The sequence below is a fragment of the Bos javanicus genome, chromosome 13, assembly GCF_032452875.1.
Source record: "Bos javanicus breed banteng chromosome 13, ARS-OSU_banteng_1.0, whole genome shotgun sequence".
Taxonomy (NCBI): domain Eukaryota; kingdom Metazoa; phylum Chordata; class Mammalia; order Artiodactyla; family Bovidae; genus Bos; species Bos javanicus.
The window spans coordinates 9,598,041-9,624,496 of record NC_083880.1 but is presented as its reverse complement, the minus strand read 5'-3'; the positions used below and the strand labels follow the sequence as shown (position 1 = coordinate 9,624,496).

Sequence of the window (26,456 nt, the reverse complement as noted above, 5' to 3'; positions counted from 1 at the left end):
CTCTTGCAAAACTCTCTTAGCCTTTGACTTGCTTCGTTTTGTATTCCAAGGCTAAATTTTCCTGTTACTCCAGTTATCTCTTGACTTCCTACCTTTGCATTCCAGTCCCCTATAATGAAAAGAACATCTTTTTTGGGTGTTAGTTTGAAAAGGTCTTGTAGGTCTTCATAGAACCATTCAACTTCAGCTTCTTCAGCATTACTGGTTGGGGCATAGACTCGGATTACTGTGATATTGAATGGTTTGTCTTGGAAATGAACAGAGATCATTCTGTCATTTTTGGGATTGCATTGAAGTACTGCATTTTGGACTCTTTTGTTGAATATTATGGCTACACCATTTCTTCTAATGGATTCTTAGAGTCCAGGAGTCTCCTTTGGAGATGTGGGTCAGTGGTGGCCCGCTGCAGGGCTGGGGGCACTGAGTGCAGCAGTGCTTCCATGGGACCTGTTGAAGGAGGTGCCATTATCTTCATTATCTCCACCATAGTTTGGCCTCAGGTCAAACAACAGGGAGGGATCAGAGCCCTGCCCATCAACAGAAAATTGCTTTAAAGATTTACTGAGCATGGCCCTGCCCATCAGAACAAGACCCAGTTTCCTCCTCAGTCAGTCTCTCCCATCAGGAAGCTTCCATAAGCCTCTTATCCTTCTCCAGCAGAAGGCAGACAGAATGAAAGCCACAATCACAGAAAACTAACCAATCTGATTACATGGACCACAGCCTTGTCCTGCTCAGTGAAACTATGAGCCATGCCCTGTGGGGCCACCCTAGACGTATGGGTCATGGCAGAGAGTTCTTAGAAAATGTGGTCCACTGGAGAAGGGAATGGCAAACCACTTCAGTATTCTTGCCTTGAGAACCCCATGAACAGTATGAAAAGGCAAAAAGATAGGACACTGAAAGATGAACTCCCCAGGTCGGTAGGTGCCCAATATGCTACTGGAGATCTGTGGAGAAATAACTCCAGAACGAATGAAGGGATGGAGCCAAAGCAAAAACAACACCCAGTTGTGGACGTGACTGGTGATGGAAGTAAAGTCTGATGCTGTAAAGAACAATATTGCATAGGAACTTGGAATGTCAGGTCCATGAATCAAGGCAAATTGGAAGCAGTGGTCAAACAGGAGATGGCACGAGTGAATGTGGACACTTCAGGAATCAGCGATCTAAAATGAACCAAAATTAATTTAGTGAATTCAGATGACCATTATATCTACTACTGTGAGTGTCAGGAGAGAAACACTATAGATAGGAAGTGGATCTTGGAATTTGTTAAGTTCCTAGAGGAGGTCTGGCCAACCACTCCCAGGACTTAGCAACATTCCAAGATTTACAGAACAAAATAGCATTAACCAGAAACCAGAGCTGTACTTTGCTCACAGATTGGTGATGATATCAGGTTGCATCCTGGGGTTATAGATGGGAACCCTGAACTGCGTCTTTGAAGTCTCACCCACGGACTGGACGTCCTGCCTGGGACCTTTTCCCAAGTGGGACGCCATACGTGCTGTGACATGGGACTTCCCAGTGCTATATTAAGTCTGGATGTTGGTCAAAACCCAATTTGGCGATGTATCTTCTGCTCTATTTTTCTTTTCTTTTAATGTTAGTATATTGAAAGTAAGCTAGATAATTCTCTAACAAATATTTGTATTATTTATTTGTATATAACGAGTGACTTATTTTGTTAACCAATCCTTTGAACCTGAGAGGAAAGTGAAAATTTCCAGCAAAACAGTGGAGCCATTCAAAATGTGGTCCACAAACCAGCAGCGTCACCATCACGAGGAGATTGACAGAAGTTTAGATCACAGACCCACCTAGACCTGCTACACCGGAATCTCCTGGAGCAGAGGCCAGAAATCCATTTTTTTAACAAACACTCTACTTCTCGTACACACTTAAGTTTTGAGAGTCATTATGTTTGAACAAGGTTTGCTATCAGCTTGGCTTTAAACGATTAGAAACTATTAGGGTCAAGGAGTTCTCTGTTCGCGTTTTGTGATATCAGTAAGGGAGAGCTCAACTGGAAGGTCTGTTGGACATGAATTTTACATCTCCTTCATTTCCAGAAAGCATTAGTCGGGTATTTACTTTATTATTTTTCCCAAGTCAGAAAATAGAAAACAGACTTTTTTCCTCCTTCCATCCTTTTCCTTTTCTCCCTCCCTTCTTTTCTCATTCACCTTTCTTTCTCCTTCCCTTTTTCATTTTCTTACTGCCTTTAATTCCTTTTCTTCTAATCTCTTAGAAATCCATAACTATTCTACTGGCACTTACTGTGGCCACAGTAATTAGATTTACCAGAATTAAATCCCAGTTGTGCAACCAACAGAGACTGACATTAAAAAAGGATAGGTCATGATAATTAAAAACGCTGCCTAATTTAGCATAGATTATAGAAGGAGTGAAAGTCGCTCAGTCGTGTCTGACTCTTTGTGACCCTATGGACTACACAGTCCATGGAATTCTCAAGGCCATAATACTGGAGTGGGTAGCTGTTCCCTTCTCCAGGGGATATTCCCAACCCAGGTGTCAAACCCAGGTCTCCCCCATTGCAGGTGGATTCTTTACCAGCTGAGCCACAAGGGAAGACCAACAATACTGGAGTGGGTAGCCTATCCCATCTCCAGAGGATCCTCCTAACCCAGGAATTGAACTGGGGTCTCCTGCATTGCAGGAAGATTCTTTATCAACTGAGCTATCAGGGAAGCCCTATAGAAGGAGGGACCACTGTAATTTCCAACTTCCAACTAGAGCATGGGAAGATATTGGCACCTCTCCTTTTGTTGGGAATCTATTAAGAAAAGCCTAAATTTCTCAACAAGTTTTTTCCAAACTATGTTGAAGGTTAATGTAGTAGCTCCCCAGTCCTGTTGTAACAAATTACCATAGACTGTGTCTTAACACAAATTTATTGTCTTATAGTTCTGGAGGCAGTGTCTGAAATGGGTTTTTATGGGGCTAAAATCAAGATGTCTGTAGAGTTCCCTTCCTTCTGGAGGATCTGGGAAGAATCCTTTCCCTTGCATATTCAAGTTTTTAGAGGCTGCCTCTGTTCCTCATCTCACAGGCCCTCCTTCTGTATGTGTGTGTCTGCATACTCAGTTTTATCCGACTCTTTGCTACCCCAAAGAGGTAGCCTGACTGTTGCCTGCCAGGCTTCTCTGTCCCTGGGGTTTTCCAGGCAAGAATACTGGAGTGGGTTGCCATTTCCTCCTCCAGGGGATCTTCCCAACTCAGGGATTGAACTCGTGTCTCCCGTGTCCCCTGCACTGGCAGGCAGATTCTCTGCCACTCAGCCACCTCATCATCCTCCAAGCCAGCAACACAACACCTTCACCCTCAATGCTTGCTGGTTCTGTCTGTCTGTCTGTCTCTCACTCACTTATACACACGTATATGAGTTTATCAATATCTTGTCTATTATTATCCTACTAATTATGTATAATTACTACATTTTATGCAAGTTTTGTTTTCTGATTAAGGTTGTCTATAATATTTTGTTAATGGGAAAAACGAGTAATGTAATAGCATGAAATGACTATATTAATTTTGAAAAGTGTTCCTTTCTGTTGGAATTATATGTCTGTGTCTTAATATATCATGAACTTCACACCTCTTGATCCTTAATATTATTTTATGAACTATGTTCAATATTATAAGAAAAATGAAGGACATAAGAATTAAAAGTTGTGTATATTTAAGAAATAAACTAAATACAATGAATGGAAAGTAAACATTCTCCTTTAAAATATATCTTTAAGACGAAATATCCAGTTTTTACTCTTCCATTCTTCTTTCTTTGTCGCTTTTTTCTATTCTTTTCAATTAAAATCTGAGACTAATAAATTATGACATTTCTGAAAAACGAAAAGACATGTTTCTATATAAAAAATGTAAGCTGTAACTATGAGATGATATTTCTTGGTTAGAAACATGACTGATTTATCTCAACCTTTCCTTTGAAGATTCAGAGTAAAATAAAGTGATAACATACCATCAACTCAAACCCTTTGCTATTGTTAAAATGCTTACTCCCTTTCTTCTTTTTTTTTTTTTAAACAAATATTTGAAGCAGATGCCATAAAATAAATGTAGTGAAACAGTCAAGCAGCAAGCTCCCTGTTTCCATCTTGATTATAAAAACACATTGAAAGGTAAATCCTCACAGTGAAATAAATGAAAGAAATAATTAACATTCAAAGTACTCCTTACACCACCTGTTCTTTACATACTGCACTGAAATGAAGGCACCTGATGTATAAAAAGCAATGAAAAGAAACTGAGTTTCCTTCTAAAACAGAAAGAAAAGTAGCACCAAGTTTTAAATCCAAATCAGAATGGACATACCTTTTGTACAATCAATAGGGTACAGAATTTCTTTCATCTGATTGAGTCAAGTGGTTAAGTCTAAATCCAGGTATAATAAATATTTTACCCTATATATATGATATAATAGTCAGTGGCTATTTGTTATATAAAAAGCTCTTTATGGAAATAGATATTGAACTTCTGTGATCTTTGAAAGCAGATACAGCAGCTAATACCTAATTTTAAGGTTATATGCTAAAAAAATGGGTTGACAATATTTTGGTCTTTACAACAAAGTGTCAGTGAACATTTTTACACATCCCTGTTATTATAATCCCTAGTTATCCAGTCACTCAATGTATAGATGAGACCTGCATGTTAGTCTTGTTATCTAATGGCCTTTCTGTATTCTTCAAGTGGAAGGATATTGATCCCAGATGGTCAAAGATGATGGAAGGAATTATAAACAAGGTAAATGGCAATTATTGGATAAGTCTAAATGAACAGTGATGTACAAATCAATGATAATTATAATAAGAATAACGTACTGTGGGGGTTAAGATAGACTGAGAGTTAAAATATATTGCAATAATGGCACTTATTGAGATGAGGTAAATTAAAGTATGCTAACATTTCTCCATTGTCATGGAAAATAAAAGCACCAATTAATATTACAATCTGGTGTCAGTGATGCCTGAGAGTAAGGAAATGAGGTAAGCCCTGTGGTTGTCCCCGCTGACCACCTAGAGAGGCTTTCCAGACCACAGTGCACAGTCCAGCAGATTTCCTGAGTTAAGGAGAAACTGCTGAGAGTCTTGGAAGGTCTAGTGTTTGCAGGCAGAGAACTGCAGATTATTTGATTCTATAAGGTGTTACCTCTTTGACTTTCTACAACTAGACTATTTTACAGGTAGAGTTACCTTTTAGAATACTTATAATAATGAAAAAGAGACTTGTTCATAGCAGTGCAAATGCATTCTGTTTGGTCAATAAGAAAGAATACATTTTATTGCCCTATATGATATTAACCAGTCTTTCAAATGTCAATATTCCTGAATTATGTGTGTGTGTGTTTATGTATGGGTATATTCAGTATTCCTGACTGTATGTGTATTACGGAGATACCATGATTTTATCTTCATGAAAATTATAATTTAGCATGATTTAATATCTTAGAGAAGAGGGCAGATCTAATGAATGTGTCACCAAATGTTAACAATTATACCCACTGTTTGAGAGGAGGCTAATTTTGGAATATTTAACGATAGTATTGATAGATGTAAAATAATATTATGTGTATATGCAAATAAGAACTACTCTTTACATCTGTTAAGGATGAAGGTACTTCAGTGTTTCTGGACTGGAAGAATACATATTGTTAAAGTGACCATACTACCCAGTGTCATCTACAGACTCAGTACAACCCCTATCAAATTATCAATGATATTTTTCACAGAACTAGAATAAATATTTTTTTAAATTTGTATGGAAACCCAAAAGACCCTGAAGAGCCAAAAAAATCCTGATAAAGAAGAAAAGAGCTGCAGGAATCAGACTCCCTGACTTCAGCCTATACTGTAAAGCTAGAGTAATCAGAACAGTATGGTACTGGCCCAAAAACAGACACACAGATCCATGGAACAAGAGAAAACGCCCAGAAATAAACCCACACACTTACACTCAATTAATCTATGACAAAGGAGTCAAGAATATACAGTGGAAAAGAGACAATCTCTTCAATAAGTGGTGCTGGGAAAACCGGACAGTTAAATGCAGAAGAATGAAATGAGCACACTCTCTAACACCATATAGAAAAGTAAACTCAAAGTGAATTAAATACCTAAATACAAGCCTGGATAAAACTCACAGAGCAGCAGGTCCCAGTGTTTCTGGCACCAAGGACTGGTCTCACGGAACACAATTTTTCCACAGATGGAAGCAGGGGGAGCATGGTTTCAGTTCTGCCCACCACTCACCTCCTGCCATGTGGCCTGATCCCTAACAGGCCACAGACTGGTACTGGTCCATAGCCCTAGGGGTTGAAGACCCCCGTCCTAGAGCAAAACATAGGAAGAGTCCTCTTTGACATAAATTGCAGCGATAATTTTTTTGATCCATTTCCCAGCATAATGGAAATAAAAGCAAAAATAAACAAATGGGACCTAATTAAACTTAAAAGCTTTCGCACAGTGAAGGCAACCATAAACAAAATGTAAAGACATCCTATGGACTAGGGGAAAATATTTGCAAACAGTGAAACCGAGAAGGAACTCATTTCCAAAATAGACAAATAGCTCATACAGCTCAATATCAAGAAAACAAACAACTCAATCAGAAAATGGGCAGACTTAAATGGACATTTCTCCAAAGAAGACGTTCAAATGGCCAATAGGCACATGCAGAGATGCTCAGCATCGCTAAGGCATTAGAGAAATGCAAATGAAAACTAGGATGAGGTATCACCTTACACTGGTCAGAAGGGCCATCATCAAAAAGTCTACAGATGATGAATACTGAAGACAGTGTGCAGAAAAAGGAATCCTCCTACACTGTTGGTGAGAATATAAATTTGTGCAACCACTATGGAGAATAATAGAGATTCTTTCAAAAACCAAAAATAGAGTTTATTATGTGATTCAGCAATCCCACTCCTAAGCACATATCTGGAAAAGATGTTTCATTTAACTCAGAAACATACAGGCACCCCAGTATTCATGGCAGCACTATTTACAATAGCCAAGACACGGAAGCAACTTAAATGTCTATTGGCAGGTGAATGGATAAAAAGATATGGTACATATATACAGTAGAATACTACTCAGCCACAAAAAGAATGAATTAATGCCATTTGCAGCCAAATGGATGGATCTAGAGGTTGTCATGTGAAGTAAGTCAGATAGAGAAAGAGAAATACCAAATGGCATCACTAACACAGTGTCAGACTTTATTTTTTTGGGCTCCAAAATCACTGCAGATGGTGATTGCAGCCATGAAATTAAAAGACGTTTACTCCTTGGAAGGAAAGTTACAACCAACCTAGATAGCATATTGAAAAGCAGAGACATTACTTTGCCAACAAATGTCTGTCTAGTCAAGGCTATGGTTTTTCCAGTGGTCATGTATGGATGTGAGAGTTAGACTGTGAAGAAAGCTGAGTGCCAAAGAATTGATGCTTTTGAACTGTGCTGTTGGAGAAGACTCTTGAGAGTCCCTTGGACTGCAAGGAGATCCAACCAGTCCATCCTAAAGGAGATCAGCCCTGGGGTTTCTTTGGAAGGAGTGATGCTGAAGCTGAAACTCCAGTACTTTGGCCACCTCGTGCGAAGCGTTGACTCATTGGAAAAGACTCTGATGCTGGGAGGGATTGGGGGCAGGAGGAGAAGGGGACGACAGAGGATGAGATGGCTGGATCGCATCACTGACTCAATGGACGTGAGTCTGAGTGAACTCCGGGAGTTGGTAGTAGACAGGGAGGCCTGGCATGCTGCAATTCATGGGGTTGCAAAGAGTCGGACACGACTGAGCGACTGAACTGAACTGAATACATGGAATATAAAAAAATGATACAGATGAACTTACTTACAAAACAGAGAGAGACTCACAGACACAGAAAACAAGCTTATGGTTACCTAAGGGGAAAGAGGGAGGGAGGGATAAATTAGGAGTCTGGGATTAATAGATCAATACCACTATATATAACATAGATAAACAAGGTCCTACTGTGTGTGTATATATATATATCTGTATTCAATATCTTATAATAACCTATAATGGAAAAGAATCTGAAAGAATATTTACATGCACACACACACACACATATCTGAATCACTTTGCTGTATACCTGAAACTAATACATCAGCTAATACAGCTAATACATCAACTAATACATTTTATTGAAATAAAAGTTGTTTTGGAAAAGGAAAAAAAAAAAAGAATTAAGGTAATTTATGCACTGAGAGTTACAGAACTCTAATGCAACAGAGAGAAATAAAAAGTTCAACACCTAGAGATAGAATTCCACTTAAGGAAGAGATCTTTCTTATCTTTGCAAATTACTTTGATAAGCCACAAGGAAAACCAGACAACCTAGGCTTGATACAAAGTTAAGGAAAAAAAGGGGATCCAGAAACAATCTGGATGCTACAGAGTTAGTAGAAAATAAGTTCTGTCAAAACTTCCCAGATAGGGATAGAGTAAGGATTATAATTTTTGATCCTAAGATTTATATAATTATAAATTTCAATCCTAATGTTTGCTTGGGCTTCCATGTAGCTCAGATGGTAAAGAATCTGCCTGCAATGCAGGAGACCTGGGTTTGCTCTCTGGGGTGGGAAGATCCCCTGGAGAAGGGCATGGCAACCCACTCCCGTATTCTTGCCTGGAGAATCCCATGGACAGAGGAGTCTGGTGGGCTACAGTCCACGGGGTCGCAAAGACCTGGACACGACTGTGCGACTGACACTACCACTACTTATGTTCACTTGAGCCTATCATACACTTAGGTTTGTGGTTCTTCCTCTCTGGCATGTAAAATGGAGGTTTAGGGCAACTTTTTATTACTCTTAAAAGACAAGATGATCATAGCAAGCTGGGGGACTTGGCCTAATATATACTTTCTTCTTGAGAAGCTACATATGAGGTTTACATGTGTTTAATCTAAATTTACACACATATATACACCATTATGGAACCAAAATTATTATTGTAGCAGTGAATATATTTTTTGTTTCTACTTCAAAATTATAGGTTATACTTTTGTTTGAGGGATAATCCTGAAGAAAATTTGCACTCTAAAAATTATTTTAAATGTAAAATGTGAATAAAACATTGTATCTTTACTTATATAGTGGAATTTGCATGAACTGATTCTATATGTATATGTCACATACACAGAGCTATGTAGAAGCCTTAAATACTTTACTTAAATTAAGAAAAATTTTATATTCAGTATACTTTACCAATATAAGAAATTTCATTAAATACTTAAAAAAAATTCAGAAAAGCTGAATAGGTGATAGGCATAGAATAGGGTAGTTATACAGGCAGCTGTAGAAGTTCCAGTAGGGGACTATAGACAAAAAGGGAAATCTAGGAAACTTTGGGAGACCACTGTGCTCAAGAAATCTACCTGAACACTATAGAATAAAGCAGGCCTACTTAACTATAAAGCCATAAATAAAAGCACAAGATATGCCCCAGGCCATTAGGTGAAAGAAAAATGGTACCACTCTGCTACTGATGTAAGTGCTACAAATCCCAGTCTGACCTCATAGGATCAGACACCCTCCTGCCTGATACGAAGGAGGGGCCATTGAGCTAAGTCTTACTTCTATTTGAGGTGGACTTTTTCCTTCTCCCACTTTACCTTGTGGACTTCCCTGGTGGCTCAGATGGTAAAAATCCTCCTGCAACGTGGAAGACCTGGGTTCGATCCCTGGGTTGGGAAGTTCCCCTGGAGAAGGGAACGGCTACCCACTCCAGTATTCTTGCTTGGAGAGAATTCCATGGACAGAGGAATGGGGCAGGCTACAGTCCATGGGATCGCAGAGTTGGACACAACTGAGCAACTTTCACTTTGATTTTCCCTTAATTATAAAATGGTAGCTCATTTAATCCTCCAAGCAGAGCTTCCTTTCCTGCCTACTTGCACCGTTCACAAACATCCTATATTAACACATTTACTTCTTATGGATCACTTTGCCTGTCTTTGAAGTCCTTCTGTGATGACAGAAAACATGAGTCTCAATAAGTCTGGACACTAGAGTCACAGTGATTCTAATTAAAAGACTGTGGGTTCAAGTCCCAGTTAGGGTTTTGCTTGGGTTTGAGTCCTAGTTCAAATTCCAATCTGAAGCACGCAGCTTCACAGGCACCAGCATTATCATTTATCTTAGATTCTAAAATAAAATTTTGGTTGACAAATTCTAGCTACAAAACATGGTTAGGAAATAAGACTGGTAACAAAAGAAACCATTTGAAAATGAAACTGCCCTTGAAAATGAAATCATAGTACTGCCAGTGTGAAATAAGCAGCATTACTAAAGTTGACTTCATTTGAAAAGATACAAAGACCTTCAGAAAACATTAAATTCCAGTAAGTTAATCAAGATGAAATTTCACAGAATATTGGGCATGAAGCAAAAATGTGCCTGAAGCATGATTCTCTGTAGGCAAGCACAAACTGGAATATGAATGCTTGAATGTCACAGGCATTGTGTGTTTATGTGTTGCTTCATTGCTGGTGTGCAGGCTGATTTTCAAGAAGAGGGGAAAGGGCTCCATCAGTGATGTAAGAATCCCATCAATAACGGAAAACACCAAGGGCTGTGTAGCGGTATTCTGCAGACGAAATAAAACCCTAAGGAACTTGACTGGTAGGAGCAGAAGAGAAAGTGGTGTACTGTGTTTCACTGAAAGATGAAACAGTGGCCAGAGAACTCCAAGAAAAATTTCTCATGTGAACTAAGAAAGAGTTTGTGCGTCAACCTAATTTGAGATAGTGGCTCTTTTTATCCCACTTAAAGTATCTCCAGGGAATTACCAGCTGTGCAATGATTGGTTAAGCCCTGAACTAAAATAAGTTAATATGGCTGATCTTTTTGTCTGGTCTAGGACACCCCTGTATTTTTATCAATAGAATGCAATAGAGTAAAACTGAGTAAAACCTACAGTTTTAGCTTCCTCAGTATATTGATGACCACTGGCTCCCATCTCATCACCCCTTGTTTCATCAAGAATGTGGGTCTTCAGGACTTCCTGATAGTTTAGTGGTTAAGAATCTGCCTTCCAATGCAGGGGACACGGGTTCAATTCCGGGTCAGGGAACTAAGATCCTATATGCCTCAGAGCAGCTAAGTCCATGTGCCACAACTAGAGAAGCACGTGCATTGCAACTACTAAGCCCATTCACTCTAGAGCTTGTGCTCTGCAGCAGACAGGCCCTTGCACTGCAGCTAGAGAAGCCCAAGTGCCACAACTAGAGAAAGTCCACATGTCACAACACGGACCCAGCACAGCCAAAAATTAAAGATAAATGGAAGCTGTGATCTCATTAAAAAAAAAAAAAAAGAAGAAGAAGAAGAAGAATGTGGTTCTTCAGAGCTGGCCTTCTGAGAAAGTTTACAAAATTGGAGAATGTCATCCCTGCATTAATGAGTTCATGCATGTCATTTTACTACCCCAGAAACTGGGATTTATAAAAGGTAAAGAATTGCCAGCAACCACATAACCAGAGCCAGAAGCCATGGTTCTCCACATATAGTGTCATAGTCCTATTCATCAGAGGCCAAGACATAAGCCAAAGGATGTGATAATTTATATTTGTTGCTGCTTTATGTTTCACTTGCATGCCTGTCAATATTCATCTTTTTCTAAGAAGATCTTGGACCATAATATACCTTAAATCTCCATCAACATTTTGATCACCCCAAAGTAAATAAAGGATTAAGGAGATCAGCCCTGGGATTTCTTTGGAAGGAATGATGCTAAAGCTGAAACTCCAGTACTTTGGCCACCTCATGCGAAGAGTTGACTCATTGGAAAAGACTCGGATGCTGGGAGGGATTGGGGGCAGGAGGAGAAGGGGATGACAGAGGATGAGATGGCTGGATGGCATCACTGACTCGATGGACATGAGTCTGAATGAACTCTGGGAGTTGGTGATGGACCCGGAGGCCTGGCGTGCTGCGATTCATGGGGTTATAAAGAGTCGGACACGACTGAGCAACTGAACTGAACTGAACTGACTCCTTATTGTACTTACTGATGGATACAAGAAAAATAATTGAGATGCATGCATTCTATATAATACTTGGAGAGGAAGTCCAATATGCTCATAATGCAATGTAAGTTAAAATGAGATAAAATAATGATACTCTGTTGATCTAGTTAAGATTTTATATTAAATATTTCTAAATCCAACTAGAAATAAAAATATTCAGAAAAACATTTTAATGCTGGCTAAATTTATATTTTATGCTAAAACAAGAGATCCTTTTGAGAGGAGATCTTTAGGGTTACTTTCTTATTTGGTTATTAACCTAAATGATGCTATTTTACTGGATTTTAAATGTGCACAGATCCTGCTGGGAAAGAATGAAACTGGACTCATTTAGGAAGAGGCAATGTGGCTATATGAGAAAAGCTGCCATATGTGAAACCTCACTTTATGCCTGTTGAAATTTTTGTATTTCAGGTCTCCTAGGGACATGTCCATTGTGCTATTGTGCAATTTTATCAGCATGAACTTCTGCTGAATATTTTCACTTCTCTTTAAAACCCATATTTTGGTAGAGCTAACTTCAAAACAATATTACAACATCTGTGCCCATACACCTGGGAGCCATCAAAGATATATCCTAAAGATTAAGTATATTTTCTAATCTTACAGAATGCCGCAAAATGAGAGTAAAGGCTCTACATACATTTTTTCTAGTCTGGAATGTTTTGAAAGGAAGCACTTTCAAACTATTTTCTGTTTCCTTCGAAAGATTCTCAAAAGAGAAACAATATTTCTAAGGCTGTAAACAATTCCCCTAGAAATTTAACAGAATATTCTTTTTTTTTTTGCTGATTAGAGAGGTTCTTAATGCATACGTGCAACTTTCCATTAGAGACATTATGAATATACACAAAATTCCAAACTATATTCTCAAAATGTCTTAAAATAAGATTCTACAGTAACTATATGAAACAAAAAAAAGCTAAAGAACATTCTACAACTTTGAATTTATTTGCTACTTTTAATCTCTGGCTCTACCATTAATTAATGCCATCTTCTTTCAAAAAATGGAAATTAGGGACCTCCCTGGTGGTCCAGTGGCCAAGACTCTGTGCTCCCAATGTAGGGGGCCCAGGTTCAATCCCTGGTCAGGGAACTAGATCCCACAACTAAAAGACCCCACTTGCTGCAACTAAGAGTTGGCACAGCCAAATAAATAAAAATTTTTTTTAAAACCCAGAACAAAAATAGAAATTATGGTTGAATCAGCATTTCTCAAACAGAAGATTGAGGTTTTGACAAACAATAAAATTCTGAATACAGAGAAATGTCTCCTTACCTTTCATTAATTGTTCTATCTTGTTCTATCTTTATGGATTAAACACGTATACCAAAATAGCCTGTAGATGGTACTTAGAATGAAATGGGCAGAACAATTTGCTGTTGAAGGATAATGTGGACTATGTGAAATTTTTACAGCTTCAAAATAGGGATGGACTTGAGGAACTCCACATAGGTTCTCTTGACTTTGTCATCAATGTATCCAATTATGATAAATACTAAACACTTAAGGTATGCTTTCTGTGTGTCAGGTATTGTTGGAATTGCTTTGCAAGTGTTAACTCATTCAAGTTTCATCACAACCACACGTGACGGGTACTTTATCACCCTTCTACAGATGAGGAGACTAAGGCCCTGAAAGTTGAAATCACTTGCCCCAGGTTCATCCAGCTTGTTGGTGGGGGCAGGACCGAGGCTGCTGCTGCTGCTGCTAAGTCACTTCAGTCGTGTCCGACTCTGTGTGACCCTATAGACAGCAGCCCACCAGGCTCCCCCGTCCCTGGGATTCTCCAGGCAAGAACACTGGAGTGGGTTGCCGTTTCCTTCTCCAATGCATGAAAGTGAAAAGTGAAAATGAAGTCACCCAGTCATGTCCGACTCTTAGTGACCCCATGGACTGCATCACACCCCAAATCTATGCCCCAATCCTTATCACTTCCTTTTCCGTCCTTTATTTTCCTTATAGGCAACAGAATAGCTTTCAAGTCTTACTTTGAAGCAAGGAATAGACGATAGAGGTGATTAATTTTAAGTTATTTCAAATTTAAACAAAAATATACCACACCACCTTATCTGTCTCGTAAGAAACCTGTATGCAGGTCAGGAAGCAACAGTTAGAACCTGACATGGAACAACAGACTGGTTCCAAATTGGGAAAGGAGTACATCAAGGCTGTATATTGTCACTCTGTTTATTTAACTTACATGGAGAGTACATCATGTGAAGCACTGGGCTGGATGACTCACAAGCTGGAATCAAGATTGCCAGGAGAAATATTAACAACCTCAGACATGCAGATGATACCACTTTAATGGCAGAAGGCAAAGAGGTGCTAAACAGCCTCTTGATGAAGGTGAAAGAGAAGAGTGAAAAGGCTGGTTTAAAACTGAACATTCAAAAAACAAAGATCATGGCATCTGGTCCCATCACTTTATGGCAAATAGATGGGGAAACAGTGGAAACAGTGACAGATTTTCTTTTCTTGGACTCCAAAATCACTGCAGATGGTGATTGAAGCCATGAAATTAAAAGACACTTGCTCCTTGGAAGGAAAGCTATGACAAATCTAGACAGCATATTAAAAAGGAGAGACATCACTTTGCCAACAAACCTCCAGATAGTCCAAGGTATGGTTTTTCCGGTAATCATGTACAGATGTGAGAGTTGGACCATAAAGAAGGCTGAGCACTGAAGAATTGATGCTTTTGAAATGTGGTGCTGGAGAAGGCTCTTGAGAGTCCCTTAGACTGCAAGGAGATCAAATCAGTCCATCCTAAGGGAAATCAACCCTGAACATTCATTGAAAGGACTGATGTTGAAGCTGAAGCTCCAATACTTTGGCCACCTGATCTGAAGAGCCTACTCATTTGAAAAGACCCTGATGTTGGGGGAGACTGAGGGCAAGAGGTGAAGGGGGAGACAGAGGATGAGATGGTTGGATGGCATCATTGACTCAATGGACATGAGTTTGAACAAACGCAGGGAAACAGTGGAGGACAGGGAAGCCTGGTGTGCTGCAGTTCATGGGTCCAAAGAGCCAGACACAAGTTACTGACCGAACAAGAACAAACTCAAGGCAGAACATGTAACAAAGAAGTTTTATATATATATATATATATATATATATATTTCTTTTTTTTTTTTTTGTGGGGGCAGGGTCTTGATTCTACAACTAGGGATGGAATCCACAGCCTCTGCTGGACTCTTAACCACTGGACTGAGGAGTGGAGTATTTCCTGTCATATCAGTAAACAAAGGATGTCACGGTCATCAGGAACCTCAGCCACTGCCAACAGTGAGCTGGTGAGCCCTGACAGAACTCAAGAAAGAAAAGAATACCTGCCATCTAGCAGCCACTCCTTGCAGTCACTCCCCACGGTGAGCCCTGAAGAAACTTGGGATGTGAAAATACAGGATGCTGGCCCTGGACAGGGGAGGTGTGTATCAAAGGAATGATTTTGGTGAGCCCAGACTCCTGTATCTTATCATACATAGAAAAGCGCTAAATTCCTTAACCTGAGATATCTGGTTTTCCTTTAATTAACAATAATCTTTTGATGTTCAGACTGCCTGCCCTTTATTGCAAAACTTCTATACAAGCCGGCTACCCACTTTGCCTCTTTGGAGTAGTTCTCTAAGGCACTGTCTCCTGGGCTTGAAGTCCTGAAAATTCCCATTGAGTAAACCGTAACTCTCAACTTATAGGATGTGAATGATTTTTTAAGTTGAAAGACCACCAGAGCAGTCCCTTAACAAAGAAATTCAACTTCACAGTTGATACAAGCAAGTAGTAGAATTTGATCTCACTTCTTCCTCCTGTGCCATCCCTCCTTTTGGAGAAGAGGATTGGCATTGATCCCTACGGGAGAGAACTGAGCTCTTCAGTAGGAACGCCACGTACTGGAGAAACCACTGGGAAAGGGTGACGAGTCAACGTGTGTTGAGCACGGACTTTTCCCTTGTAGGCCAAGTGAAAAAAAGGACAATGAACCAGTTGTTTGATGTTCCTCATTTGCATGTCTTGAGATGCAGCATAAAAAGTAAATAATTTCTGCTGTAGACAGATTTCACACTCTTGGATTCCTCTCCCTTACCTGGCCTTTGAAAGTGCTTTGCTGAAACTTTTCAGGGAGTTTGGGATTTTTTGAGCATAAGCCACCTGTTCTCCTTATACGTTCCTGCAATAAACCTTTCTTTGCTCAGAACTCTGACATTTCCATTCGTTTGGCCTCACTGTGAATTGGGCACATGGACTTGTGTACAGTAACAAAAGGAGCAAGACCGTGTATCTGTATTTCAAGTGAGGGTTGTATCAATTTTCTGTTATCATTGTCAGACATAAATTCTCCAAAATTTATTTGACCTGCCAGGAACATGGTGTCATGAGTCTGAACTAGGGTTTGCTATTAGATAAAAGGTCATTAGACAAAAGACATAGAAGAATATTGTGCTCTAAATGCAGTGCATTTAAAAAAAAAAAGTCTCAAAATCACTAACATGACTTGGTAATTAAACTGTGTCAATGCTGCTGCCAAAAAAGAGTTCGTAATTTGGAAGCTGTACTTACTATTGACCTGATTTTACAATTGAGATCATGTCTGCATTTTCATTTGGAAACAAAATTGATCACTGTGTTCTGTAAACAAGGCCTGTCAAGTTATTACTCTGTAACTACCTTGCAAACACATATTTAAGAATGGTATGATTTATGATACAGTATAGGAAACAAAACTATTTCATTTTTTACTTCCCATTCTTAGCTCCTTTTAAGTTCTTTAATAAATTTCTTTGATAAATTTAAAGATATTTTTTAATGTCCACTTTTAATATATTGGCTTCTTGCCCCAAATGCTACATTAAAACTTACAAAGTGACCATTCCTCTAATGTTCTCTGAAATCATTATAATGCTCACTTATTTTTTTTTTTTACCAGTACTCAATATTATTGTATCCTAATATTAGTGGACAAACTTATAATTTAGAAGGTTCATACAATGCCCGCATTTTATACAAATTGCTTCCTTAATCACTACCATATGAAGGATGACAGAATGAAATCAGTACAAAATGGTTAATTTAGTTGTTTTAAAGCCATTTCAGATTTTCTAAGACTTTCATCCATCTAGTTCATAATATCTGTTTCTTAGAGGTTTTCTCAAGACTATAATGTAAAAAATGAATCTAAATTGATAATAAAAACATCCTCATACTCCTTGAAAGAATGAAAAACTGTTACAAGTATCTTCTTCCACTACTTCTGGATTTTATTTTACTTTCAAAAGTAAGTTCAGAATTGAAGAAATATTCATGTTGCCCCTTGACAGTCTGCAATTGAACGAGGATAATGCTGATGGTGGGATTCTAGGCAGGAATCCAAAGAAACTCCCTACTCTTGACAGGGTAATTTAAGAGCAGTCCTACCTTTTCCACCTTCGTTTTCTCCTTGGTCGTCTGTTAGTGGGGTCACTTCTGGTTGCTCCACAATCATGGCATCTTCTTGGTTTGATGAAAGCTCTGAATGGAATGAGACAGAAGGAAGCTCAGAGATGTTGTAGTTGGAATCTGCGAGAAAACAGTGACTAAAGCTCAGAAAGTTAAAGTTCTTTTTTCCCCTCCAAGTTTCAACGGTCACCTAAGGAGACCACGAGAGCCACTCTCCAGGAATCACTGCCGAAAAGCACGCACGCACCCTGCTCACACACACCAGTATATACAGACGTCATGACAGTGTCACCACATCCTCAGATAACAATATATTCTGGTTCCAATACCTTCTGTTTCCATAGATGAACTCTGGGACTCTGCCTCAAGTTTTACTTCTTTCTTCGTTGAATCATTCTCTTGCCCTGTTAAGAACAGTGATTGAAAAATAAATATGATATGGATGGCCATAGCTTTATCCCTGGTTTGAAAAGACAATTCAGAAACCATGCTTTGATCATGCCTGGAGAGGTAGAGAACAGTTCTAAACCAAAGCCGAAGGTGAATATCTTATTTTGTAAATTATCAAATTTATATTGATTAGTTAATGAGAAATATCCAGATAACGTAGGCAAAAAACTTTTCTTTGAACTGATTGGTGTAATTAGTATCTAGCTTATCAATACACTGAACATCAATGGATACAAACTGGAAGTCAAAATGTTGAAGAAGTTCTAGACTGCATGGGTTAATTATATTCAATTTCTCTTTACTATATAGATCTTTCTGTATTGAGGATTCCTAGGAAATTAAAATACTATTTGTATTTTCATTCTTCCATCAGCAGAGCATAAAAAAACTTGAGTAACATGAGCACACAGGGATGGGGGTCACCTAATAGCTCAACCATTCTCATAAAAACCTACTAAATACAGCAAAGATCAGGAGGGAATTCAGCCAACTCTTGATTACACCAAGGCTGATTATCTAGGAAAGCATTTTCTCCCCACCCTCTTGGGTTCTCCTCCTCTCCCCTGTGGAGTTCAGAACATTTAAGGGCTAAGAGAAGAAAGTGAAATTTGTCCATTTTGCATCATTGTAATGAAAGATTTTATGCTAAGGATATTACTGTTACATTAAAAAAAATTCCAGAGCTAGAGGTTACAGGTACAAAGCTGAAGCAGAGGTTCTTGGGCTCTTAGCCTGTGTACATTTCTAAAGGAGATGCATTGTTTTTCCAAGTTGTCTCTACTTCTGTGAAAAGATCTTCTTTCCCTGCCTGAGACCATGTGACTTGCAGTGGCTCCTATGAGACAAGTGTATGTGCCCAGCTCACCTAAACAGAATATACAGTGTGTGCTCTTTTGTATTTTACTTTATGTTTTCTGTAAGATTAATCCTTGCCACTGCATGTATCAATGGTCTATTCTTTATCACCGATGTATATTATTCCATTGTATGAATATGTTTCAGTTTGGGGCTAAATGAATAACACTATTAAAAACATTTTTGTATATGTCTTTTGAGGGACATATGTATTCATATCACTTGGGTATAAACCCAGGAGTGAAATGGTTAAATAAGAGGCAACACATATGTTTAGCTTGACTAACTCCTGAGAAATGGTGTTCTGAAGAATTCGTTCCATTTTATAGTCTCATCAGAAATGTATGAGAATTCCAATTAGACTATGTCTAACGGACTACGTCATGATACAAGTCTTTTTTCTTTCAGCTATACCACACAGCACGTGGGATCTTAGATCCCCAACCAGGGATCAAAGCCATGCCCCTTGTATTGACGACACAGAGTCTTAACCCATGGACCACCAGTGTGCTGTGTGCTAAGTCACTTTAGCTGCATCCAACTCTTTGCGACCCTGTGGACTGTTACCCTCGCTCCTCTATTCATGGGATTCTTCAGGCAAGAATACTGGAGTAGGTTGCTATCTCCTCCTCCAGGGGATCTTCCTGACCCAGGGATCGAACCTGCATCTTTTATGTCTTCTGCACTGGCCGGCGGGTTGTTAAGCGCTAGTGCCACATGGGAAGTGTGGAATATTAGCCTCTGGACCACCAGGGAAGTCCCCAAAGTCCTTATATGGGGCAGAAAGCCATGCAGAATCTTTACCCCCCAAAATCATTTCCATGCTTTTCACCTCTGGGTACCATACAAAGTGATCACATCTTTGCACATTGAGTTCCTTTGCCTATTTATTTATGCTATTTATTCACCTATTTATTATTCTCATCACACTATAATACAGCTGTATCTGTGTTCGTTTCCCTTATCAGGTTGTAAGCACTGTGATGTTACACATTGTTTTATTCGTATTAATCTGCCTAGTGTGTGCACGTGCTCAGCTGCTCAGTTGTGTTCAACTCTTTGCAATCCTATGGACTATAGCCCACCAGGCTCCTCTGTCCATGGTATTTTCCAGCAAGAAAACTGGAGTGGGTTGCTGTTTATTCCTCCAAGGGATCTTCCTGACCCAGGGATCAAACCCATGTTTCTTATCTCCACCTGCATTGGCAGGCAGATTCTTTACCATTGCACCTGGGAAGCTTCTCTACCTAACACCTGCTAATAAAGAGTGATCAATACATGTTTAATTAATTGGTCCTCCATTGTAGTCCTCATCAACGTCAGTAAATAGTAATTAGGGACTGTAACTTACTTCCATTAGCAACAGAGCACTAAGGCTAAGCACTACATGCGCTATATTTACTGCAAAGAATTTTGGAGGAAGAATTGAATGTTTTAGGCAAATCACCATCTCTTTGGGCTTCCATTTCATTATCTTTAGGGAAAAAACCCTCCCCACACCCCCCCCAAAATCCCCTAGATACTATCTTGGGCTTCCCTGGTGGCTCATTGGTAAAGAATACACCTACCAATACAGAAGAGGCAGGTTTGATCCCTGGGTTGGGAAGATCCCCTGGGGAAGGAAAGGGCCACTCAGTCCAGTATTCTTGCCTGGGAAATCCCATGGACAGAGAAGTCTGGTGGCCTACAGTCCACGGGGTCACAAAAGAGTGAGACATGACTTAGCGACTGAACTACAGCACCAGATACTAATACCTTAGATTCTATCTCTGGCATTATATGAGGCCATGTCTCCTGGTAAAGTTTCTAGTCATCCCTGACATTTGTCTACTGGGAGGGTGATGTCAAGGGAAATTTCACTGTTTTGAGTGAGCCTCATTCTCTAACCCCTTTCAGGGATCACAGCCTTGTTGTGGAATCAACACTGCCAGGAGAAATATTAAAAGCCTCAGAAATGCACTTGATACCACTCTGATGGCAGAAAGTGAAGAGGAACTAAAGAGCTTCTTGATGAGGGTGAAAGAGGAGAGTGAAAAGCTGACTTAAAACTCAACATTCAAAAAACAAAGATCATGGCATCTGGTCCCATCACTTCAAGGCACATAGATGGGATAAAGCAGAATCAGTGACATATTTTATTTTCTTAGGCTCCAAAATCACTGCTGGTGGTGACTGCAGCCATGAAATTAAAATGCTATCTCCTTGGAAGAAAAGCTGTCACAAACCTACACAGCACGTTAAAAAACAAAGACATCACATTGCTGACAAAAGTCTATATAGTCCAAGCTATGGTTTTTCCAGTAGTCATATATGGATGTGAGAGGTGGACCATAAAGAAGGGTGAGTGCTGAAGAACTGATGCTTTTGAATTAGAGTCCCTTGGACTGCAAGGAGATCAAACCAGTCAATCCTAAAGGAAATTAACCCTGAATATTCATTGGAAGGACTGATGCTGAAGCTGAAGCTCCAATACTTTGGCCACCTGATGTGAAGAGCCAAGTCACTAGAAAAGACCTTGATGCTGGGAAAGAGCGAAGGCAGGAGGAGAAGGGGATGGCTGAGGCTGAGATGTTAGCATCACTGACTCAATGCACATGAGTTTGACAAACTCTAGGAGATGGTGAAAGACAGAGAAGCCTGGTGTTCTGCAGACCATGGGGTTGTAGAGTGGGACATGACTTAACGAGCGAACAACAACCATCCCTGTCACTGTTGATGGGGAACTGACCATCATAACTCCTCCTAGTCTTGGCTGGAAACTTAACTCATGATCTGTGATCTGCCTTTGTGCAGTGGCGGGGACGAGCAGACCATTCAGAGAGTAGAAGCAGCCACTTTACTGCAGGGTGTCTCCACTCCCAGTACTCCACTCCATACATTTTCAGAGAAAGTCCATCAGGAGTAGTAAGATGGCAATTCACCAAGGACTGGGCACCGCTGATGGGGTGGGACCGCCTGGGTGGCAGCCTAAGGCTGTGATGTGTACTAGGGATTTTCTCTGCAACCAGTAAGGACTGTTAACTCACTTGGAGGACAAGAGGCCGTTGCAAAGCTTTTTGAATTATTTCTCTCCCCTGCCCTTTAACTTGTCTCATTCTTTTTTTTTTCAGGGGGCGGGTATAGTTGCTTTGGGGGACTTCCCTTGTAGTTCAGTTAGTAAAGAATCTGCCTGCAATGCAGGAGATCTGGGTTCGATTCTTGGGTCGGGAAGATCCCCTGGAGAAGGAAATGGCAACCCACTCCAGTATTCTTGCCTGGAGCATCCCATGGACAGAGGAACCTGGAGGGCTACAGTCCCTGGGGTCGCAAGAGTTGGACATGACTTAGTGACTAAACCACCACCACCATAGTTACTTTACAACATTGCATTACCTTCTGCTATACAACAAAGTGACTCAGCTATATGTATGCATATTTTTCTCTTGCCCTTCACCCTGGACCTCCCTCCCATCGCCTCCCCCCATCCACCCCTTTAGGTCACCATAGAGCACTGAACTGAGCTCCCTATGCTATACACTAGGTTGACACCAGCATCTGTTTTACACATGGTAGTGTCGATCCCAATCTCGCAATTTATCTCATCTACTCTATTCCCCCTCAACCTTGTCTGTTGTCTGCATCTCCATTCCTGCCCTGTGAATAGGTTCATCTGTACCATTTTTCTAGATGCCACATATATGCAATCTTCTCTTGGGACAAAAATACATATATTTTCTTCTTTCTCATTTTTCTGACATTCAGTTCAGTTCAGTTGCTCAGTCCTCTCTGACTCTGAGACCCCAAGGACTGCAGCACACCAGGCCTCCCTGTCCATCACCAACTCCCGGAGCTTACTCAAACTCATGTCCATCGAGTCAGTGATGTTTCCAGTCATCTCATCCTCTGTCCTCCCCTTCTCCTCCCACCTTTAATCTTTCCCAGCATCAAGGTCTTTTCAAATGAGTCAGTTCTTCGCATCACATAGCCAAAGTATTGGAGTTTCAGCTTCAGCATCAGTCCTTCCAATGAACATTCAGGACTTATTTCCTTTAGGGTGAACTGGTTGGATCTCCTTTCAGTCCAAGGGACTCTCAAGAGTCTTCTCCAACATATCACAGTTCAAAAGCATCAATTCTTCAGTGCTCAACTTTCATTATAGTCCAATTCTCACATCCATACATGACTACTGGAAAAACCACAGCTTTGACTAGACAGACCTTTGTCAACAAAGTAATGTTTCTGCTGTCTAGGTTAGTCATAACTTTTCTTCAAAGGAGCAAGTGTCTTTGAATTTCATGGCTGTATTCATCATCTGCAGTGATTTTGGAGCCCCCCAAAATAGTCTGTCACTATTTCCACTGTTTCCCCATCTATTTGCCATGAAGTGATGGGACCAGATGCCATGATTTTACTTTTCTGAATGTTGAGCTTTAAGCCAACTTTTTCACTCTCACTTTCATCAAGAGGCTCTTTAGTTCTTCTTCACTCTCTGCCATAAGGGTGGTGTCATCTGCATATCTGAGGTTATTGATTTTTCTCCCAGCAATCTTGATTCCAGCTTGTGCTTCATCCAGCCCAGCATTTCTCATGATGTACTCTGCACATAAGTTATATAAGCAGGGTGACAATATATAGCCTTGACGTACTCCTTTTCCTATTTGGAACCAGTCTGTTGTTCCATGTTCAGTTCTAACTGTTGCTTCCTGACCTGCACAGAGATTTCTCAAGAGGCAGGTCAGATGGTCTGGTATTCCCATCTCTTTCAGAATTTTCCAGAGTTTGTTGTGGTCTACATAGTCAATGGCTTTGGCATAGTCAATAAAGCAGGAGTAGACGTTTTTCTGGAACTTTCTTGCTTTTTCAGTGATCCAACAGATGTTGGCAATATGATCTCTGGTTCCTCTGCCTTTTCTAAATCTGGTTTGAACATCTGGAAGTTCATGGTTCACATATTGTTGAAGCCTGGCTGGGAGAATTTCGAGCATTACTTTACTAGAATATGAGATGAGTGTAATTGTGTGGTAGTTTGAGCATTCTTTGGCATTGCCTTTCTTTGGGATTGGAATGAAAACAAATGTTTTCCAGTCCTGTGGCCACTGCTGAGTTTTCCAAGTTTGCTGGCATATTAAATGCAGCACTTTCACAGCATCATCTTTTAGGATTTGAAATAGCTTAACTGGAATTCCATCACATCCACTAGCTTTGTTTGTAGTGATGCTTCTTAAGGACCACTTGAGCTCGCATTCCTGGATGTCTGGCTCTAGGTGAGTGATCACACCATCGTGATTATCTTGGTCGTGAAGATCTTTTTTGTACAGTTCTTCTGTGTATTCTTGCCACCTCTTCTTAATATCTTCTTCTGTTAGGTCCACACCATTTCTGTCCTTTATCGAGCCCATCTTTGCATGAAATGTTCCCTTGGTATGTCTAATTTTCTTGGGGAGATCTCTAGTCTTTCCCATTCTGTTGTTTTCTATTCTATTTCCCATTCTATTGCTTTCCTCTATTTCTTTGCATTGATTCTGAAATTAAAGTAATGGCAAAAGGGGAAAGACATGAGGTTCTCAGCTTTGAAATGCAGAAATGCTCATCCTTGCTCCTTCCTGAGCCATGCCAGGATTTGGTGTGCTGCTGGAGGAGGAGGTCTGTATGAGCGCCAAGCCCTGTTCGCAGGCCTGCTGTGTGGTAATGATGACTTTCGGGGCTCCCGTCCATCTGCCTTTCTCTGCAGCCACTCAGACATACCACATTCCATCCACTTTCTTGACCCCATGGGGCATGCTTTATGTTTGCCCCTCTACATTCAGTCTGGTTGAATTCTACCCACTGTCCTTTGCCCTAATCCCTCCTGGCAGAGGAAACAAAAGAACATAAAGGATCCCACAGTTTATACATATATTTTTTATACAGCGAACTCAATCATCCATAGTAATGGGCAGGGGCCATTAGAACAGATAATCCAAAATCCATTCACTTTCCTTTAGAAATGGATCACATGATTGTTTCTTGTGAGGCCTGGTAATTAAGTTTGGCTCAAGCTAATGCTTTAATTAATTTGCATTAAAATTGGTCTGGGAACAACAGTCTAGGGTCAAATATTTCTAGAGGAGGATAAACCTAAATTCACTTGCTAGGTAAATAGACTGTTTTTAAACAATAGCAACAACAATATAGCTTTGTTATTTATAGATTATTAGATGCTCAGATCTTCCTAAGAACAAAGAATTTGTTTCTCTGATGTGTCTCTTAAAGATAATAGAAATTATGTCCTTTTGTTAAGCTTGAAACTTGATTGCTGCTATTGGTCAAAATTTTACTTTCACTATGTCTAAAAATACCCCAGATTAGGATGAAATTTAAACCTAGGTTAAAGTGAATTTGATTATTTCTAAGTTATTCTTAGTTTTCTATTAGTCCTCTATTTCTTAGTTTCTAGGGCCAATAAAATGTTCTTTCCTAATGTAAATTATTGCTACAATTATTTCTTGTAGTTACAAAAGAAAGGCAGTTTTCACATAGAAACACTTAATACAGGTATTGGGAATTACCAGTAATTTTACAACTAAGAGATTGCCATTGTTAATACTGTAACTGCTATAATTCGCCTGCATATGTGTGTGTATGAACCTACATATGTATGTGTGTATATATATGTATACATACATATGTAGGCACATACACACATGTATATTTATATGTATACATACATATGTATCTGTATAAGTGTGTGTCTTTGTGTATGTCCAAATATAAAAACTGTATCTACACACATACATACACAAATATACAAAATACATAAATGTATCCTGGCATTCCAATTAATCTCCATTTTGATTCTTTTTTAGTTTAGATTTCATAAGCAGCTTACACTGTCATTATACTTTCTTCAGAAATGTTATAAGATGCATTATATTCTATGTTATGGACAAATTTGGGGATGCTCCCTTTTGTTTTTTGTTTTCGCCATCAAACAGCACTGCAACGAGCATTGTTGTGAATACCTCTCTCTATACTTCTGGTGGCTGTTACTTTAAGATAAATTCTTAATGCATAACTCTTGGATCAAAGGGTAAACAGTTTACCTTTTATTAGATTTTGTCAAAATTGCTGATGAGGAGGTTATGCCCTTTAATCTCCCGCCAGTGGTGTGTGAGCATGTTTGGCTGCCTTCCTCATGCCACTTCTGTGCACTTTCAACCCTATTTAAATGCCTGATACTCAGAAGAAGACACCGAAATCGTGTTTTATTTGCATCGTAAAGTAATGAAGAGGTAATTCATGTCTTCATATTTACAATGACTGCATTTTCTCTTTTGTGAATTACAATTGAGTCCTTTGCCCATTTTCTTCTTGAGTTGTTTACATCATTATTATTATTGATTTATGAAGTTTTTATTTTTGGAGTAAGAAAGTTGATTCGTTGTCATTTAGGCTGAGAATACATTTCCTAATAGCTTTTCTGTAGAATTTGATTACACACTTTATCATGTCAAAATGTATATATTCAGCTTTAGCCACTAACTTTCCCCTTTTATGACACATGAGGACTTCTGTACACATGCAGTGTATATACACATCTATGTGCACATACTTTATAATGCAATCATGTGTCTGTATACATTCACATTTCAG

The 26,456-nt window shown here is 39.5% G+C and overlaps 1 protein-coding gene and 1 non-coding gene across 4 annotated transcripts in view; one reads left to right on the top strand and one right to left on the bottom strand.

Moving 5' to 3' along the window:
* Nucleotides 1-26,456, bottom strand: part of MACROD2 (mono-ADP ribosylhydrolase 2) — a 2,305,220-nt gene that overhangs the window by 77,789 nt on the left and 2,200,975 nt on the right. For all 3 annotated transcript variants that reach the window (XR_009740200.1, XM_061435643.1, XM_061435644.1), the window contains exons 15-16: nt 17,870-17,944; nt 17,520-17,612 (exon numbers count right to left, since the gene is read on the bottom strand). Coding sequence is in view for 2 of the 3 variants with exons in the window: in XM_061435643.1 (XP_061291627.1) it covers nt 17,520-17,612; nt 17,870-17,944 (168 nt within the window). In the remaining variant the exon portion in view is untranslated. The remainder of the gene's footprint in view (nt 1-17,519; nt 17,613-17,869; nt 17,945-26,456) is intronic.
* TRNAG-CCC (transfer RNA glycine (anticodon CCC)) lies at nt 13,121-13,193 on the top strand. The gene has a single exon. It is a non-coding gene; the product is annotated as a tRNA-Gly (tRNA).